The sequence below is a fragment of the Myotis myotis genome, unplaced genomic scaffold, assembly GCF_014108235.1.
Source record: "Myotis myotis isolate mMyoMyo1 unplaced genomic scaffold, mMyoMyo1.p scaffold_m19_p_3, whole genome shotgun sequence".
In the NCBI taxonomy this organism is placed as follows: domain Eukaryota; kingdom Metazoa; phylum Chordata; class Mammalia; order Chiroptera; family Vespertilionidae; genus Myotis; species Myotis myotis.
Window position 1 is genome coordinate 145,030,446 of NW_023416335.1, and position 18,094 is coordinate 145,048,539.

The following is an 18,094-nucleotide window of genomic DNA, read 5'->3' on the forward strand; positions in this document are numbered from 1 at the left end:
GTGATTTTGTTTTTACCGTTCTTGATTTATTCCTATATATTGGTGTCTTTTAAAGTGGGGGAAAAAGGACCATATATTATCTTCACCAACTCTGTTAAGTCAGAGGATTTAAATTCATGTATCTTCTTGGAAAACTTTACCTCCTTAACTGCTCTATTTCTTACGTTTACTTTGTGGACATTTTATAATTCCTAGTGCTGACAGATTGGGTCAGAAAGAGAAGGATAAACTTAACAGCATTTTAATTTTTAACATGGGAAGCCATAGGGATGTGTGGGAGGATGGAGATGTGGAGAGGCTGAGAAGCAAAATACCTGATTTTTGTTTCCTCTAACCTTATTCTTCGTTATTTTTAACATTCCTGAGTCTACGCAGTATTTATACTGAGTAATCAGTCACCTGAAGTTTTGCTGTTTTTTGATATGGGTTGGTAGAACTATGTCTTGCTTATTCCATGATAACTACATAAAAGTAGTTTACTTGGCACCTTTATTATTGGTTGCAATTTCCATGGTATAATGATTTTGTTAGTGAAGTTATATATGAAACTTACATATAATGACATTTGTTTGGAAAGCACTCAACATTTTTATATTAGAGCCATATGGTCTTTTTTAGATGTCAAGATACAAAGGGGACAAGAAATGTAGGTTAGGTAAGGAGCAGCAGCTTCTGGTGCTAATGCCTTGTAAAAACTTACATTGGCAACCAAAATTTGAGTTAGGAACATTCCAGGATTATTTCAGAGAAAATCATGTAGGTATTTAACTTTTAAAGTGACAGGATGTTTTTCAGTAAAGTTAAAATCCCTGCCTGAGATATTTATTAACCAAGGATTTGTTCATTGTCAATTCTGAATCTAAAAACAGAAAGGTATTTAAGCACATATATATATATATTTTTAAGAATAGAAAAAATGACACTTGTAATTTGTTTTGGAGAGATAGAGTTAAACAATTAGTTTAATATAAAAAGTTCAAATTGAGGTACATAAAAAGGATTATGGGAACTCAAAGTTTATTCTTAAATTGTTCTGTAGAAAAGGGGGTGATGAGTGTGTTTCCCTACCTTTTTCCTTTGCCTTCCTTCTGTCCACTCATTTAATATCAACTTGGCCTCTGCCATATACCTTTATTAAGTTAATGTTTTTATTAATAAACAGGCATATGAAGTTGTGGAAAAAAGTAACCAGTCTGATTTCTCTATTAACTTATTAGAAATGAGCAGTCTTGATGTTTTTTCTTTTCACAGATGCTGCATTTAAGAAAAGGATGCTTGTTTTGATCCTCTGCTAATTGCTTTTCTTGTGAAGTATCATTAATACATCCTAGAGGTGGTATACTTTTAAGAATTTGTGAAGAAAAACAGTTGCCAGCCACTTTTGTATAACATGAGCAAACAAAAATTGTAATGTGAAATTTTATTTATTCAAATTTCTTTTTAAAAAAATTGTCTTTATTGTTGAAAGTATTAGATGTCCCCTTTTCCCCCCAGTCATCCTCCCTTAACCTCTCCCCCAGGCCCCCCATTCAGATGTCTTTAAGACCAAGATTGTACTGAGTTTAATTCATATTTCCATTGTTGATTATAATAATGACATTTTTATTTTACAAGTTTTGCATTCAGAAAGAATAAGTGTTTTTCTGTGGCTCATTTCCATAATCCAGAAGTGAAGCAGCATGAGTACAGGTGGTTGGTGGTGTTTTTTTTTTTAAACTTCTTTCTTTGTAATGATGAAGGTATGCTAGATGTAGCTTAAAAGAAGTAGAATAAACCAAATCCTACTGCAGTACTTAACTGTCTTTTAAAAAATATTTTAAAATTGATTTTCGAGAGGGAGGGGGAGGAGGGAAAGCGAGAGAAACATCATGTGGAAGAAACATTCAGCTGCTTCCTGTACGCCCCCCACTGGGGATGGGGCTGGAAACCCAGGCATGTGCTCTGACTGGGAATGGAGCCCTGCACCTCTTGGTGCATGGGATGATTGATGCCCAGTCAACTGAGCCACGCCAGCTAGGGCCAGTACTTATTTTCATTCTTTATTGATTTGAGAGATGGGGAGAGGGAGAGAGGAACATCGATGTAACTGGGAATTGAACTTGCCACCTTCCAGACTACGGCATGATGCTCCAACCAACTGAGCAACACCTGCCAGGGCATTCTCATTCATTTTTAATTTTTTTTTAGTGATAGACACTTAGTCTTAGCATATGTCTCCTTTGGTTGACTACTGTTTTAAACCTTGAAATCTGATGAGAGCTAAAATATTAGGCCAGTGTCTCTCATCAGTAGACAGTCATTCTATTTTCACCTGTAGTTGTAAAGGTTGACAGGTAGTTTGTTTTTAAAATCAGGTATCAGCTAGAAATTGCATCCTGGCCAGCTTAAAATTAAATCCTTTAAGTGTTTGCTTTTAGCTGTTCTACATAGACAGAAGTAGATTTCAGCCCTGCTGGGTAGTTCAGGTGGTTAGAGCGTTGTCACCAACGCCAAGGTTATGGGTTAGATCCCCAGTTAGTGCACGTAAAAGAAGCAACCAATGAATGCCTACATAAGTGGAACAACAAATTAATGTTTCTCTCTCCCCACCCCCTTCCATTCTCTAAAATCAATAAAAATAAAAATTTAAAATAAGATTTCATTGAGCCTTGAGGATTAGTCAGTTAAAATCATAACTCACTTTTCCTCATTTTTTCAGTCCTTTAGTTATTTTATTTCTTATTGAGTATATTGAATCTTCCTTCTGTAAAGGTTTCCAATGTTATGTCATTATTATTTTTTTAATTACTGGGGCTGTGCCTTTAGATAGCTCCATTGAAAAGTGAGATGTAAATGCAGTTAATTACAGCATTTGTGTACAAAGAATACATAATGGTAGGGTAGCAAATAATTTTCTGGCTTTAAATAGGTGACATTTGAATTGGGGTCAATTTGAAGAACAGAAAAACCTAGACACAAAGTCATGCATAAATTGTGATGAATAGGGGAAAGGTGGATTGGAAAAGGAAGTACAGGTCAAATGAAGGCATTATATGCCATTATAAGGATTTTGGAGTCTGCTTTTGGTGAGACTAGTGCAGTGGTTCTCAACTGGTCTAGCTGCACAGCCGTGGGCAAACTACGGCCCGCGGGCTGGATCCGGCCCGTTTGAAATGAATAAAACTAAAAAAAAAAGACCGTACCCTTTTATGTAATGATGTTTACTTTGAATTTATATTAGTTCATACAAACACTCCATCCATGCTTTTGTTCTAGCCCTCCGGTCCAGTTTAAGAACCCATTGTGGCCCTCGAGTCAAAAAGTTTGCCCACCCCTGGCTCTAGCTGCAGTATCGGGGATGACTTGTGGAAGAACTCCAAATTTTTGTTCTAGGCCAAGCTTCTCATAGTATGTAAAACTATGGGAATGTATTAGAATGCTCAAAATAAAAAGAGAGGCTATATGTTACCATGGAGAGCACCATTACTGGAGTTAAGAAAACTTAAAGGGAAAAAAAATGTAGGGAAACAAGTGGAGAAAGAAGTTATGGAAGCCAAGAGAGAAGTGGCTTAGTGTCTAATGCTACAGAGAGGTCAGGTAAAAAGTGGTGGATAAACTCGGCCAGCAGAAGCCAGATGCCATTGGGTTGAAGATTGTATAAGATAGGTAATGAGACACTAGTGCAGTGGTTCTCAATCTTGGCTGCACATTAGAATCACCTGGGAATCTTTTTAAAATCTTGATTTCTGGGCCTCATCCTCCGGAAATTCTGTTTCTTTGTTACTAATGTGGCCTCACCCCAGAACAAAGAAACAGAATTTCCAGAGGATGAGGCCCAGAAATCAGGATTTTAAAAAAAAATTCCCAGGTGATTCTAATGTGCAGCCAAGATTGAGAACCACTGCACTAGTGTTCTTTTAAGAAACGTGGCTCTGAAGAGATCAGAGAACAAATATTTACCCAAACTTTTGCTAGAACCATTAAGATTTTTAGTTGTAATTCTTGTTTAGTTTCTAAAATATTTGGTGTTGATTCCCATTCTTGAATTGGTCATTAGGGAAGTTTAAAATCTTTGCAAGTTGCTTGTCGTGTAAGTTATTAAGCAGAAGAAACATTTGTTAACTAATGCTATATTCTAGCCAATTCAAATGATCTGTAGATGACATTGTATTAAAGTCACATTAAATACTTTTCTCTTGTTACTTTGTAGGCTGGAAAAGGGAGGTATAACAATTCTCATATGTATGAATTATTTTGAATAAAATTTATAGTTTGTAACTTTGTAGCCATTTCCAAGAAAGAAGTTGTACTGTGTTTATCACTATGTTAGAGAAGAAAATAACTAAAATAATTGGTTTAGGTATCCTTATGTTTAGGGGAAATGTTTAGAAGATACTTTTTGAATACTATTTAAGACTTTTATTTTTTTATCGTAAAACTGCCTTCTTTGTCTTAGTTTATGCATGTGTTAGATGTTAGTATAGTTGATGAGCTCGAAGATTGTTATGTATTAGGTTTTTAAGCAAATGTTTCTTATTCATAAATCAGTCTTAATTGTCAGTGTTCATTTTTTATCTCTATTTTTTAAAAATTGAGACATGAGAAGAAACTAATTAAAAAGAAGAAACTTTCCTCCTGATTATCTGAAGTGTAAATTATCCACATCTGTGACAAACCATTCAGTTTCTTCCCTCTTGCTTCAGAAAGGAATCTTAACATCAGCTCATTATGGGCTTTCCTGGTACCTACAGAAGGAAGGATGTTATAACCTAACCAGATGGAATATCTGTGGATACTACGGGTAATAATTGACACTAGTGATTTTGTAAGTGGACTATTTATATGGATATTTGTTAAATTTGAAATATGGGCACAGAATGAAGGTGGGCATTAGCAGCATATATATTAAAGTGGAATTTAGTAATTTAAAAATATCACTTCATCTTGAAAAAAGGGAGACAACTCATCTATAACTTAATGTGTTTTTGTTAAATTAACTGGAAAGTTTTTGGAAACTGGTTTCCTTAATATGCTGTTCAGCCAAAAGTTTTGGAAGATCTCCATCAAGAAAAAATTATTCATCAAAAAGTGAAAACTGTGGGGAAGAAACTTTTGAAGATTTACTTTTGAAGTACAAACAAATACAGTTGGAACTAGAATGCATCAATAAGGATGAAAAACTAGCTTTGAGTAGCAAAGAAGAGAATGTGCAGGAAGATCCAAAAACATTGAACTCTGAGGACCAAACAAGCACTGAAAATGTCAGTATTATAAAGGACTCAAGTAAAGAATTAGCTCCTGAGGAGAAAACACAGGTCAAAACTTTCCAGGCATTTGAATTAAAACCACTCAGGCAAAAATTGACTTTACCAGGAGATAAGAACCGGTTGAAAAAAGTTAAAGATGGAACAAAACAACTTTCCCTGAAATCTGACGCTACTGAATCCAGTCAAGGTAATGGAATTAAACACTTCAGTTAAGTATAAGAGTCTTGTATTTCTAAAGGGGTACCTAACTACCTATTTTGGTGGCATGCTTCATTGATATTCTAATAATTTATCTGAGTTATTTTTGCACTTTCTACATCGTTATATCATCAAATGAAGGTGTTTATTTCATTCTAATTTTTTTAAAAACTTATACAATTTTTAGTATAAGTAATAGTGGGCACCTTTTTCCCCAAACTTAAAGGGAATGCTTTTGACATTTACCATTAAACATGTTTAAACATGTACTATCCCTTGTTGGGTAAAGGAAGTTGTTTTTTTTCCTTTCCCCTATTGCTTGTTTGAGATTTTCAGCATGAAATGGATGTTGAAGCTTATCAAATCTTTTTTCTTCATTATTGAGAAGAGCATGCATGTAATATTTCTTCTTTATTAGTGTAGTGGATTATGTTAATTGATTTTGTAGTGTTAAACTACCCTTGTGTAGTTGAGATAATCCAGCTGGTTCATTGATACATCATTTTTATACATCATGGATTTGGTTTGTTAATTTTTCATTTTATAAATGTATAATTTATACACAGTAAAATTTATCCTTTTTTACATATGTAGTTTTTTGAATTTTGACAAATGCAGACAGTTGGGTAATCACCACCACTCTCCAGTTAAGATATGGAACAGTTCCTTTAACCCCTACCAATTTCTCCATGCCACTTGGTAGTCAGTCCCTCACTTCCCAAACCTTTAGCCCACCTGGTAACTGCTGATCTCTTTACTGTCCTTACAGTTTTGCTTTTTCAAGAATGTCATGTAGCCCTGGTTGGGTGGCTCAGTTGGTTGGAGCATTGTCTCATATACCAAAGGTTGAGGGTTCAATTTCTGGCTAGGGTACATGCCTAGGTTGCTTCTAGCTACTTTCTCTTGGCATAGTGTATTTGAGATTCATCCATTTGGTTGTATATAATAGCAGTTTGTTATTTTTTATTGCTGAGTGTTCTTTTGTATGGCTCTGCAGTTTATCCATTTACTAGTTGAGGGACATTTGAGTTCTTGCATTTTGGGCAACTTAAAACCTTCATAAATAAAGGTTTGCTAATGCTTTGTTTAGAATTTTTCATCTGGGTTCAAAGCCTTTAATTTTTTACCTATCTTTTGCTTGCCAAGTTTTAGTATAAGGTTGTGATGCTCAAAATGAGTTGGGGAGTGGTTTCCTTTTTTTATTTTCTGGAATAGGTCAAGATTGGAATCATTGCTGGGATATTTGATAAATCTTGCTGGTTAAAGTGTCTGGGTCTGGATGGAGTTTTTTTTCTGGGAAGGTTTTAAACTACTGACCTATTTCTTTTTGTTTGTTTTGTTCCTTGTTTTTCTTTTGTGACTCTTCTTTTCTTTCTATTTCTGGTTAAGGCAGTTTACATAAACGATGTTTTTCTAGTAATGTGTCCATTTCCTGTAAGTTATAAAAGTTTATTAAAAATTATTCTTGCCCTAGCCAATTTGGCTCAATGGATAGAATATTGGCCTGAAGACCAAAGCGTCCTGGGTTCGATTCCAGTCAAGGGCACATACCTTGGTTGCAGGCTCCTCCCGAGCCCGGGTCCTGATTGGGGTGTGTACAAGAGGCAATCAATTGATGTGTTTCTCTCACATCGATGTTTCTCTTACTCTCCCTCTCTTACTCTCCCTAAAAATCAATGGAAAAATATCCTCAGAGAAGGGTTAACAAAACAAACAGACAAACAAACAGTTTTTCTTAAGATGCCTGGCCGGTGTGGCTTAGTGGTTGAGTGTCGACCCATGAACCAGGAGGTCACGGTTAATTTCTGGTCGGGGCACATGCCTGGGTTGCAGGCTCAATCCCCAGTGTGGGGCATGCAGGAGGCAGCCAATCAATGATTCTCATCATTGATGTTACTCTTTCTCCCTCTTTCTTTCTCTCTGAAATCAATTAAAAAATATTTTAAAAATTTGTTCTTAAGAATCCCTTACCTTATTTACTTTAATTTCTTTTTGTTTTATTTTTTTTATTGCTTAAAGTATTACAAAGAGTATTACATTGTCTCCTTTTTTTTTTCTCCCCTGCCCTTGACAATTCCCTGGCCTCCCCTACCCCCCAGTGTCTTAAGTCCATTGGTTATGCTTATATGCATGCATACAAGTCCTTTGGTTGATCTCTTACCCACCCCCCTCCTGCCCTCCCACCCTCCCCGGCCTTCCTGCTGTAGTTTGACAGTCTGTTCGAGGCAGCTCTGCCTCTGTATCTATTATTGTTCAAAAGTTTATAATGGTCTCTATTATCCATGAATGAGTGAGATCATGTGGTATTTTTCCTTCATTGACTGGCTTATTTCACTTAGCATAATGCTCTCCAGTTCCATCCATGCCATTGAAAATGATAAGAGTTCCTTCTTTTTTTACAGCAGCATAGTATTCCATCGTGTAGCTGTACCACAGTTTTCTAATCCATTCATCTACTGATGGGCACTTAGGCTGTTTCCAGATCTTAGCTATGGTGAATTGTGCTGCTATGAACATAGGGGTGCATATATCCTTTCTGATTGGTGTTTCTGGTTTCTTGGGATATATTCCTAGAAGTGAGATCACAGGGTCAAATGGGAGTTCCATTTTCAGTTTTTTAAGGAAACTCCATATTGTCTTCCATAGTGGCTGCACCAGTCTGCATTCCCACCAGCAGTGCACAAGTGTTCCTTTTTCTCCACTTCCTCTCTAGCACTTGTTGTTTGTTGATTTGTTGATGATAGCCAGTCTGACAGGTGTGAGATGGTACCTCATTGTTGTTTTGATTTGCATCTCTCGGATGATTAGTGACTTTGAGCATGTTTTCATATGTCTCTTGGCTTTCTGAATGTCCTTAAACACAAGTTTTGAAGACGCTGAGGAAATAGCCAAATGGATATCAGGCGGAAGAGGTTTCTAGGCAAATAGAATGAATAGCTAGGGCAGTAATTTTTTTTTTTTTTTTTACTGTGGTCCTTGTACCAGCATTAACTGGGAACTTTATAGAAATGCAGATTCTCAGACCCTACTCCAGATACTGAATTGGAAACTCTGGAAGTGGGGCCCAGCAATCTATATTTAACAAGCCTTCCTGTTGATTCTAATACCTCCTAAAGTTTGAGAATCACTGAACTAGGACAACGGTTTTCAATCTTTTTCATCATATGACACATAAACTAATTACTAAAATTCTGCAGTACACCAGAAAATATATTTTTTGCTGATCTGACAAAAAATAGGTCTAATTTTGATTAATTCATACAGAATGGCTGTTGTTGAGTTGGCTGTTGTTATTTTTTTATTTAACAATCTAAAGAAGAAGAGGTCAGTGCTCCTAAGGCAGTCAGGTATCACATGTTTTAAAAATTCTTGCGGCACCCAAGCTGAAAATCGCTGAACTAGAATAATGACCCTAAGGCAGAGGGTTGCCTGGATTATTTGGGGAATAACAGAGAGGCCTGTGCTACTAAAGAAGAGAGAGTGCCGGCTTTTGTAGCCCAGTGGTTGAACGTCTATCCATGAACTAAGAGCTCAGTAGTTTGACTTCCAGTCAGGGCACGTGCATGGTTGCAGGCTTGATCACCAATAGGGGGCGTGCAGGAGGCAGCCAATTGATGCTTCTCGCTCATTGATGTTTCTATCTCTCCATCCCTCTCCCTTCCTCTCTCTAAAAACTAATAACGTATTTTTTTTAAAAAGAGAGTTAGGGGGATGAATAGTGGGAGAGGTCAAAGATCGTAGGGATAGATCATGCAGAGCCATATAAGAACTTTGGTTTTTATTCTGAGTGATTCTTGAGCAAATTCTTGGCATTATTTATTTTGTACATATTCTCAAAGGATCCCTTTGACTTTTGAGGTCTATATTCAGTGATGTTTTTCTCACTAATCTTGAAATTTTGGGGTTTCTGTGATACCATACACATCTGGAATTTTTTTCTTTCTTTCTTTTTTTTTTTTTTATTATATGTTAAGGTATTACAAATGTGTCCTCATCCCCCCCATTAACCCCCAACCTCCCCCCCCCACACACTCATGCTACCATCCCCCTGTTGTCCATGTCCATTGGTATGGCTTATATACATGTATACAAGTCCTTCGGTTGATCTCTTCCCCTTACCCCCGCCCTCCCCTACTTTCCTTCTGGGGATTGATAGCCTGATTGCTGTTTCTCAGTCTTTGAGTCTGTCCCTTTTCATCAGTCTATGTTGTTCTCTATAATCCACAAATGAGTGAGATCATGTGGTATTTATCTTTCTCTGACTGGCTTATTTCACTTAGCATAATGCTCTCCAGTTCCATCCATGCTGTTGCAAAAGGCATCCACCTCAGGGGCAGGGGACCCCAGGCTGGGCGGGGGTGGGGGAGGGTTGTGGGGGGGCTCGGCGGCCTCGGCGGCGGGCTCCCCTGGCCTCCTCCCCTTCCTGGAGGGGCGGGGGCGCCGAGGGCGGGGTGGGAGGCACCCAGCGCAGCCGCAGCCCCTGCCAGTCAGGGTCGTCCAGGCCGTGGGCTGCCAGGCCTCTCTGGAATTTCTTTTAATTTTCTGATTTTTCTTTAAAAAGTTTCTTGGTAACTTAACTGTTGATGTCCTTAGTGTTCCATTTTTTCTGGGGTGTTTTCAGTTATGGTTTTAATTATCACCTATATCATGATGACTGTCTCTAGCTCAGTTTAGGATACCATGTAATAATTTTTAAAATACTGCATTCATTTTGGAAGTATTGAGAATTGAAATAATTTTATTGTAGAGACACATTTTATTGGTGGACACATGACATTGGTGACTGACTATATGTTTGGTTTTAAAAAATAACCTGCTTTTATACTCTTTGTGTAAAGTTAAATTTATAGTGTGAAATTTATGGTTTGTGCTTGTTTTTAAGGTAACGTTCTCATAAGATATCTGCTAGTGTAATGGATACTTGCCTCTATGCTACTTTAAAGCAGGATGCCGCCACCAGTTATAGATGAGATAGATTCTCATCAACTAATAGGCTTCTCATGTAGGAGCAAAGTTTAGTGCTTTTTACACTTACTATTGAAAGTCTGTTTATGTCTTTATTTTTTTTCATTTTAGTATTCTTTGAAGTATGATCAATTTTGCTATAATGTGACATGCATTCCTATAAATCACTACTCTGCATAATTTGCAAAATAAAAGCCACAGGGTTTATGAACAAAATGGAATTAGAGAAACATTTAAAAAATGTGTCAGTGACACATGAAAAAAGATAGGAGCCTAATAAAAATTGTAGTGCAGCTGTCCATGTTAAAAGGGGAAAAAAAAAAAAATGCTTCAAACACTACAATAAATGTCATTTTACTTTGAAAAAGACCTAAAATGTGTGTGTGGAAGTGGAAGATTTTCAGCTTATGAATTATTATTATTTTTAAAAATATATTTTATTGATTTTTTACAGAGAGGAAGGGAGAGGGATAGGGAGTTAGAAACATTGATGAGAGAGAAACATCGATCAGCTGCCTCCTGTACACCCCCTACTGGGGATGTGCCCGCAACCAAGGTACATGCCCTTGATCGGAATCCAACCTGGGACTTTTTAGTCAGCAGGCTGACGCTCTATGCACTGAGCCAAACTGGTTAGGGCAGCTTATGAATTATTATAAAGTGGAGTAAGGAAGGTTATCTGAATTTGGATAGTAAGCTATTACATCAGATATGGATGAGTGTGGCTGGTAACATACACATTGAACTGAAGTAGTTGGTAGATGCTCAAAGTTTGTGGGGTTTTTCTGTTGCTACGTGGCTTGGATCACTGGGGGGTTAGTTTTCTGCATTCTCAGTGTTTCTTGGAGACAAATCACACTTAAGCAAACATGAAATTTGTGTTATGCTCAAATTATTTTCTAATATATCAGTCATGTTGCAACAAATTCACATTTTCAAAATACGCCTTAAAGCTTATTTGGTGATTGCTTTCTACTTACTTTGTCTAGGGTACTTGTTTAGTAATTTCTCCATTTATTGAATAAGTTGTCTGTTCTTTTACCAGTACGTCTCTAGGCAGTCAAGTTAGGATATTTGGAACACTGACAGATGAGGTGGGGGGAAACTGAACTTGGACTTTAGACTTCATTTGTGTCATCTTGAGGAAAGACTCTCTTTTAGCTTCAGAAGTGTATCTCAATGCTATTGTAAATATACTGTAACTTTATTGTGTGTAACTTTATTGTTGAGCAGTTATAGGTTAGATAATATATAAACAAGATTTTGTAAATAACTTTTCCAGTAATCTGGGCCCAAGGCTAGAATTCTGGAAAAATGTTGGTTGGATTTAATTTATTGGTACTTAACCTACTTGTGCTGACGCTTTTCTAGACAGAGGACCATTTCTTTGGTGTATAAATCCAATACAATCTCTGAATGTTGAGTTCATTTCATTTAGAGGTGTGAATTAATTATATTTTATCAATGTGTATTATCTGTTTTATAATGATGCAGTTTTGCTTATTGTCTACTATAGTTCTCATTTATAATAATTTTTCATTTAAAAGTATTTTTATCAAAATGGGCTTTTAATTTATAATTTAATATTTTGAACCACCAGCTTTCTAACTTTTAGAAATGAAGCCAATATGAGTTTAGTCAGATTTTCATTTTCTCTAACAACATTCTTTTGCTTGAGAGATTGAGAAAATGAGACCCTTTAAAATAATTAATATCAAACATTATATAGCGTTTATTTTAAGTTGATTATAGCTCCCTCAAAGTATGCTGTTTTATTTTAAAGGATTAGAAGATAAGGAACAAAATTTAACAAGACGGCTTAGTGCCTCAGATATTCTATCTGAAAAGGTAAGATACTACTTTGTGGAATTGGATAGCTCTGTAAGACTGACCGTTTTACTGCTTTATTCTGTTCTTTCGAAAGGGAAATTGTCTTGCTTTTTACTAATTTACTTTCATCTTTGTGATATCTTTATTTGGACATAAGCTTAAAGATAAGAAAATCTGGATAGACATCTTAGAGTATTTTTTCACTAGGTTCAATTAAATTGTGTTTAATTGAAGTGTTATTTATTTCCTTAGATGATCTCTTTGTTTTTTGAAACTTAATTTTCATCCAGATAATTTTATTTTTTAATTATGGGAGGCATTATCCTGTGTGGGAAAGCTTCGGAGTTAGACAAACCTTGACCTGGTATCCAATTCTAGCTCCTCTTAGCTGATTGGTTTTTAAAAAAATATGTATTTTTATTGATTTCAGAGGGAAGGAAGAGGGAGAAAGATTGAAACATCAATGATAAAGAGAATCATTGATCGGTTGTCTCCTGCAATGCTCCACACTGGGGATTGAGTCCTCAACCTGGGCATGTGCCCTGACTGGTAATCAAACTGTGACCTTCTGTTCATTGGTCAACACTCAACCACAGGCACGGTGGCTGTGCAGCTGACTGTGCAGCCTACTGATCTTGTGTAAGCCTTTGCTTGCCTCTGTTTTTCTTCTTTACAAAATGAGTTTAATGTCATCTGTTCTCTGGGTTTGTTGTGAGGTTCCATAGGATAAAATACAGAGGCATCACCACACTGTGTTTGACATTTAATAGGCAGTTAATAATCCAAGCCTTTTTTTGTTGTTGTTGAATTAGAGATCTGGAAATAGCTGCATTTAAGATTTCAGCTAGTTTTTATGAGTAAATGGTAATGATGCAAAGAGCCTAGGAGCTTTAGGAAAGAGGTGGTCCTGCATTTAAGGATGATAATATAACAGATACACACACATGCACATTCATGCATATATATGTGTATACGTTTTTTAATATCGTCCCAGCAATTTTGTAAAGTAAGTTGACTATTTTACAGATAAGGTAAAATTTATACAGGTTAAGTGACTTGCCTATAGTTACGTAGGACTTAAACGTCAGAGCAAAGAGTTGAATGAGGTTCAGTGCCCTTCTTGCTGATCAAATAGCTGCTTTAAATAGCATATAGTTGCACAGTAGAACCAGTGGTTTCTTTCTTTTTTTAAAAAAATATATATTTTATTGATTTTTTACAGAGAGGAAGGGAGAGAGAGTTAGAAACATCGATGAGAGAGAAACATTGATCAGTTGCCTCCTGCATACCCCCTACTGGGGATGTGCCCGCAATCAAGGGTACATGCCCTTGACCGGAATCGAACCTGGGACTTTTCAGTCTGCAGGCTAACGCTCTATCCACTGAGCCAAACCGGTTAGGGCAGTGGTTTCTTTCTTTTATTCTAAAAGGATAGTTGCAAAAAGTAACTGAAGACTTTTAAGTCTCAATGGAACTGATGATAGCTTTATTTTAAACTCTCTAGATCAGCACTGTCCAAAATCTAATAGAATTTTCTATAATTATGGAAATGTTCTATATCTATACTCTTTAATACGGTAGGTATTAAACCACATGTGGCTGTTAAGCACTTGAAATGATTATTGTGGCTGAGGAACTGAATTTTGTATTCAGTTTTGGTTATTTAAATTTAAGTAGCCAGATGTGACTCATTGCTACTATATTGGACAACATGGCTCTAGAACTTTAAGTAGAATTTGGTATGTTTAAGTGACTATAGAGTAAAAAAGGATGATGATAATTTTAAAACTCATTTTTTACATATATTTCCCAATAGTGGGAAAGGTAACTATATCCTGGTTTGTATAAACTGACGTAATGGTAGTTCAGTTAGGGATTTATAATAGTTCATGTAAGGGTGAAAACTGTTGATATAGGAACTATTGTTTCTTTATGCTTAAGAATTAAATAATTGGGTTTTAGGAAAAATGTAATTACAATTCACCTATAAGAAAAAGTCATTAGAGCCCGGATGGTGTGGCTCAGTGGACTGAGCATCATTTCACAGACCAGCAGGCCAGGTCCCTGGTTCGATTTCTGGTCAGGGCACATACCCAGGTTGTGGGCTTGATCCCCAGTAGGGGACATGCAGGAGGCAGCAGATCAATGTGTCTCTCTCACCGATGTTTCACTCTCCCCCTCTCCTTTTTTCTCTATCTAAAAATCAAAATCCTATATAAGAAAAGTCTAATATGCAAGTTGTCCCCTTGACCAGGAGTTTGACCAGGGGGCAGGGCATGGCTGGCCAACCGCCATGGCCCCTCACCCTGGCCAGACCCTCACCCGTGCATGAATTTGTGCACTGGGCCTCTAGTAAGAACATATTTTTTAATAGTTATTAGATAAGTGATCTTTGACCTTTTTAAGTCTTAGACTTTTGATTTTTTTGCCTCTTCATACATACACATAAAGGAAAAACATATACAATTTTGCATTTAACTTTAAGGGGTGGGGAGGCCAAAGAACCAAACCTCTTTCTTACCTTATTCCCCTGCAAATTCATGCACTCCAATTAAGAACCTCTGCTTAGATTGCCTGACATTTTCAGTTATATTTTAGCTAAAATGTATAGAATTTAATTTATAAAATTCTCTCAAAAGAGGTCTTTTCAGTCAGAAAAAAAGTTCTCAAACATTTGCTCTGAATCTGTCTTCCTGTTTTAGCTTTTCTGAAGAAAAGTCTTGGGTGTTTAAAATATTTTAAATATTCAGATAAATATTTATAGGTTTAGAACATGTAATGTTCAAATATAAGCAAGTCTTTACATCATTTTTTTCAACACTATAGAGTTATAAAATACATATATTTTTAAAGTTTGCAACTTTGAATCTTGACTTTCAATGTACCAGTTCTCTGTTTTACTCACATGGTAACCACTTTATTCTTCATTCCTTATCTCTCCTATGGATCCTGGATTGAATTTTTTTTTTTTGTTCACTGGCTTCTAGATTTTAATTCTTTTTGTTCGGAAAGCTCAATTAAATGTTAATCTCTAACCCTTAACTTTCCTTTTTTTATTTTAAGAATAGTTTATTGATTATTAGAGAGAAGGGGAGGGAGAGAGAGAGAAACATCGATTAAAGAGTGTAACATTGATCCACTGCCTCCTGCATACCCTCTTTCCCAATAGTGGGAAAATAGTGGGGATCGAGCCTGCAACCCGGGCATGTGTCCTTGACCAGGAATTGAACTGGCTGCCTCCTGATGCATATGACAACACCCAACCTACTGAGCTACACAGGCCAGGCCTTTTTTATTTTTTTGTATTATCTTGTTTCATCAGTTGTATCCTTTCCCTCCAATCCTACACATGAACATATGTACAGATTGATCTTCTGTTTATATTATAGGGACTAAATTAGGGTCTAGGGCTATGGTAAGTAATCTTGTTTTCTTATTTTATTTATATTTATCATTTAAATATTTGCCTTAGAACCATCATTAAATTTTGATCACATAAAAGATTTGAGTTGGTGAAATGTTTAAGGTCAAATAATTTAAAAATTGCAACTTTTTTTTTTTTTAAGAAACTTGGTGAAGATGAAGAGGAACTATCTGAACTACAACTTCGTCTTTTGGCTCTTCAGTCAGCCAGTAAAAAATGGCAACAAAAAGAACAGCAGGTGATGAAAGAAAGCAAAGAAAAATTGACTAAGATGAAAGCCGTACAGCAAAAAGTTAAAACCAGTACAAAAACACATTCGGCCAAAAAAGTTAGCACTACAGGTGATCATTTTTGTTAAATTCTTTTAAATGATTTTATCTATCAGTATAGTGTCTAGATTTTAACTCAGAAAGTTTTGAGTGTGGAGAATTATATGGCCTTGAATAGAGGACAGTTCTATGTAAACAGAACTGAGGACTTAATGATAATGAAAATTATTTTTAAAGCTCTTGTTTTCTTTTATCCTTTAGAAAATTCTAACTGATAGATAACTGATGTTCCTACATTTTTCATTTAAAGCTAAACAAGCATTGAGGAAGCAGCAAACAAAGGCATGGAAGAAACTACAACAACAAAAAGAACAGGAAAGACTGAAAGAAGAGGAACTGCGGAAACAAGCTGAAGAAGAAGAGAGAAGGAAAAGAGAGGAAGAAATCAGAAAAATTCGAGATCTGTCAAATCAGGAAGAGCAGTACAATCGATTCATGAAATTGGTTGGTGGAAAAAGGCGGTCAAGAAGTAAAGTGAGTGTAAGAATATGAAATCAAAGCACTACTCAAATTTAAAAGTCCTTACCGTTTTATTTCATAGATTCAGTCAACTGAGAAACATAAAGTTCTTGTGTTTGATACAGCTTATATAACTTTTTTGGGGGAGAAGGAAAGGTTATAATTGAAAATGAGTCTTTTATAGTTATAGATGTTGAAAATAGAAGAAATAAAAGAAAGACTAAAATCATGGTTAGCAAATCCTACATTTAGCTTTTTTTTTATCATTTTCTAGTTAGATGAAAGTAGGATTACTAAATTGTAGTGAGGACTTATTCTAAAATGGCTGCTACCTAAGTACAGGGCAGAATTTCATTAATTTTTCATTATTTAGTAATGTGGAGTTATAAGTGTGTGATGCTTAATCAATAGACTATTTTAAAGAAGGTTAAATCATCATCTAGTAATAGCCTTAGTGGCTATTTATTTTATTTACTTACTTTTACATATATTTTTTATTGATTTCAGAGAGGAAAGGAGAGGGAGAGAAAGAGAGAAACATCGATGATGAGAGAGAATCATTGATTGGTTGCCCTCTGCACGCCTCCTACTGGGGATTGAGCCCACACCTGGGCATGTGCCTTGACTGAGAATTGAACCGTGTGATCTCCTGGTTCATAGGTTGATGCTCAACCACTGAGCCACGCTAGCCGGGTGCCTTAGTGGCTGTTTAGTTATCAAGCAATTGTGAGCCTTTAGTATATATGAACCATTGGTAATGACTGAATGACTAATTCTCTTTTATGGATGGTGCCAGGAAATATATCGGAAATTTGATATTGATCTAGTGTTATTATCAGTGATAATTTTTAGAACTCTGAGCTTTGAAACTACACTTGTGAATGTACTAAGAGGATTAGAGATGCTATTAAAAGTAAGAGCTCTTTAATTTTAGGGATTCAGGAGTTTCATTTTCTTAAGCAAGCAATTTGTAAATTTGAACTTCTAAAAAACACTTTGATAGAATCTTCATTTAGAGAAAAATATTGTATTTGCACTTTACTCCTATATCCATCTGTATAGGTTTTGCTGTTTTTAGTTTGTTATAAAACATCTCTATGAGTGAAACATTGTAAGAAGTAAAAAAGAAAATATGCAGTTATATCGACCAAGAGTTTCTAGTTTTCAGCTATTAATAATTTATTTATAGCTAAAATGTAACTTTTTTGGAAAGAATCTAAATACAGTTTTGATGATATAATACTTGAATTATTTATTTATTTATTTTTCTTTAAATTCTCACCAGAGGACATATTTTTCTTTGATTCTAGAGAGAGAGAAAAGGAGAGGGAGAAAGAGAGGAGAGAGAGATATCAATTGGTTGCCTCCCGTCCTCACCCCAACTGGGGATCGAATCCCCAACCTAAGTATGTGCCCTGACTGGGAATTGAACGTGTGACCCTTTGGTGCATTGGATGATATTCTAACTAACTGAGCCACACCAGTCAGGGCTTGTCTAGTCTAGTTTTTTATACTGGGATAGGCCATAAGTATTAAAGATTTTGGTGTCATCTTATTTTATAGAGGAAATAGAGGCCCGGTGCACAGAATTCATGCACTCGGCAGGGATGGTGGGGCAAAGGGTCCCTCAGCCTGGCCTGCGC

General features: G+C 36.1%; 1 protein-coding gene across 7 annotated transcripts in view; it reads left to right on the top strand.

Moving 5' to 3' along the window:
• ZFC3H1 (zinc finger C3H1-type containing) overlaps nucleotides 1-18,094 on the top strand; it is a 58,684-nt gene that overhangs the window by 1,202 nt on the left and 39,388 nt on the right. For 5 of the 7 annotated variants that reach the window (XM_036298643.1, XM_036298645.1, XM_036298647.1 and 2 more), the window contains exons 2-5: nucleotides 5,020-5,433; nucleotides 12,193-12,257; nucleotides 15,806-16,004; nucleotides 16,243-16,472. In XM_036298643.1, the coding sequence (XP_036154536.1) occupies nucleotides 5,020-5,433; nucleotides 12,193-12,257; nucleotides 15,806-16,004; nucleotides 16,243-16,472 (908 nt within the window). The remainder of the gene's footprint in view (nucleotides 1-5,019; nucleotides 5,434-12,192; nucleotides 12,258-15,805; nucleotides 16,005-16,242; nucleotides 16,473-18,094) is intronic. The other 2 variants (XM_036298644.1, XM_036298646.1) reach the window with 1 other exon arrangement.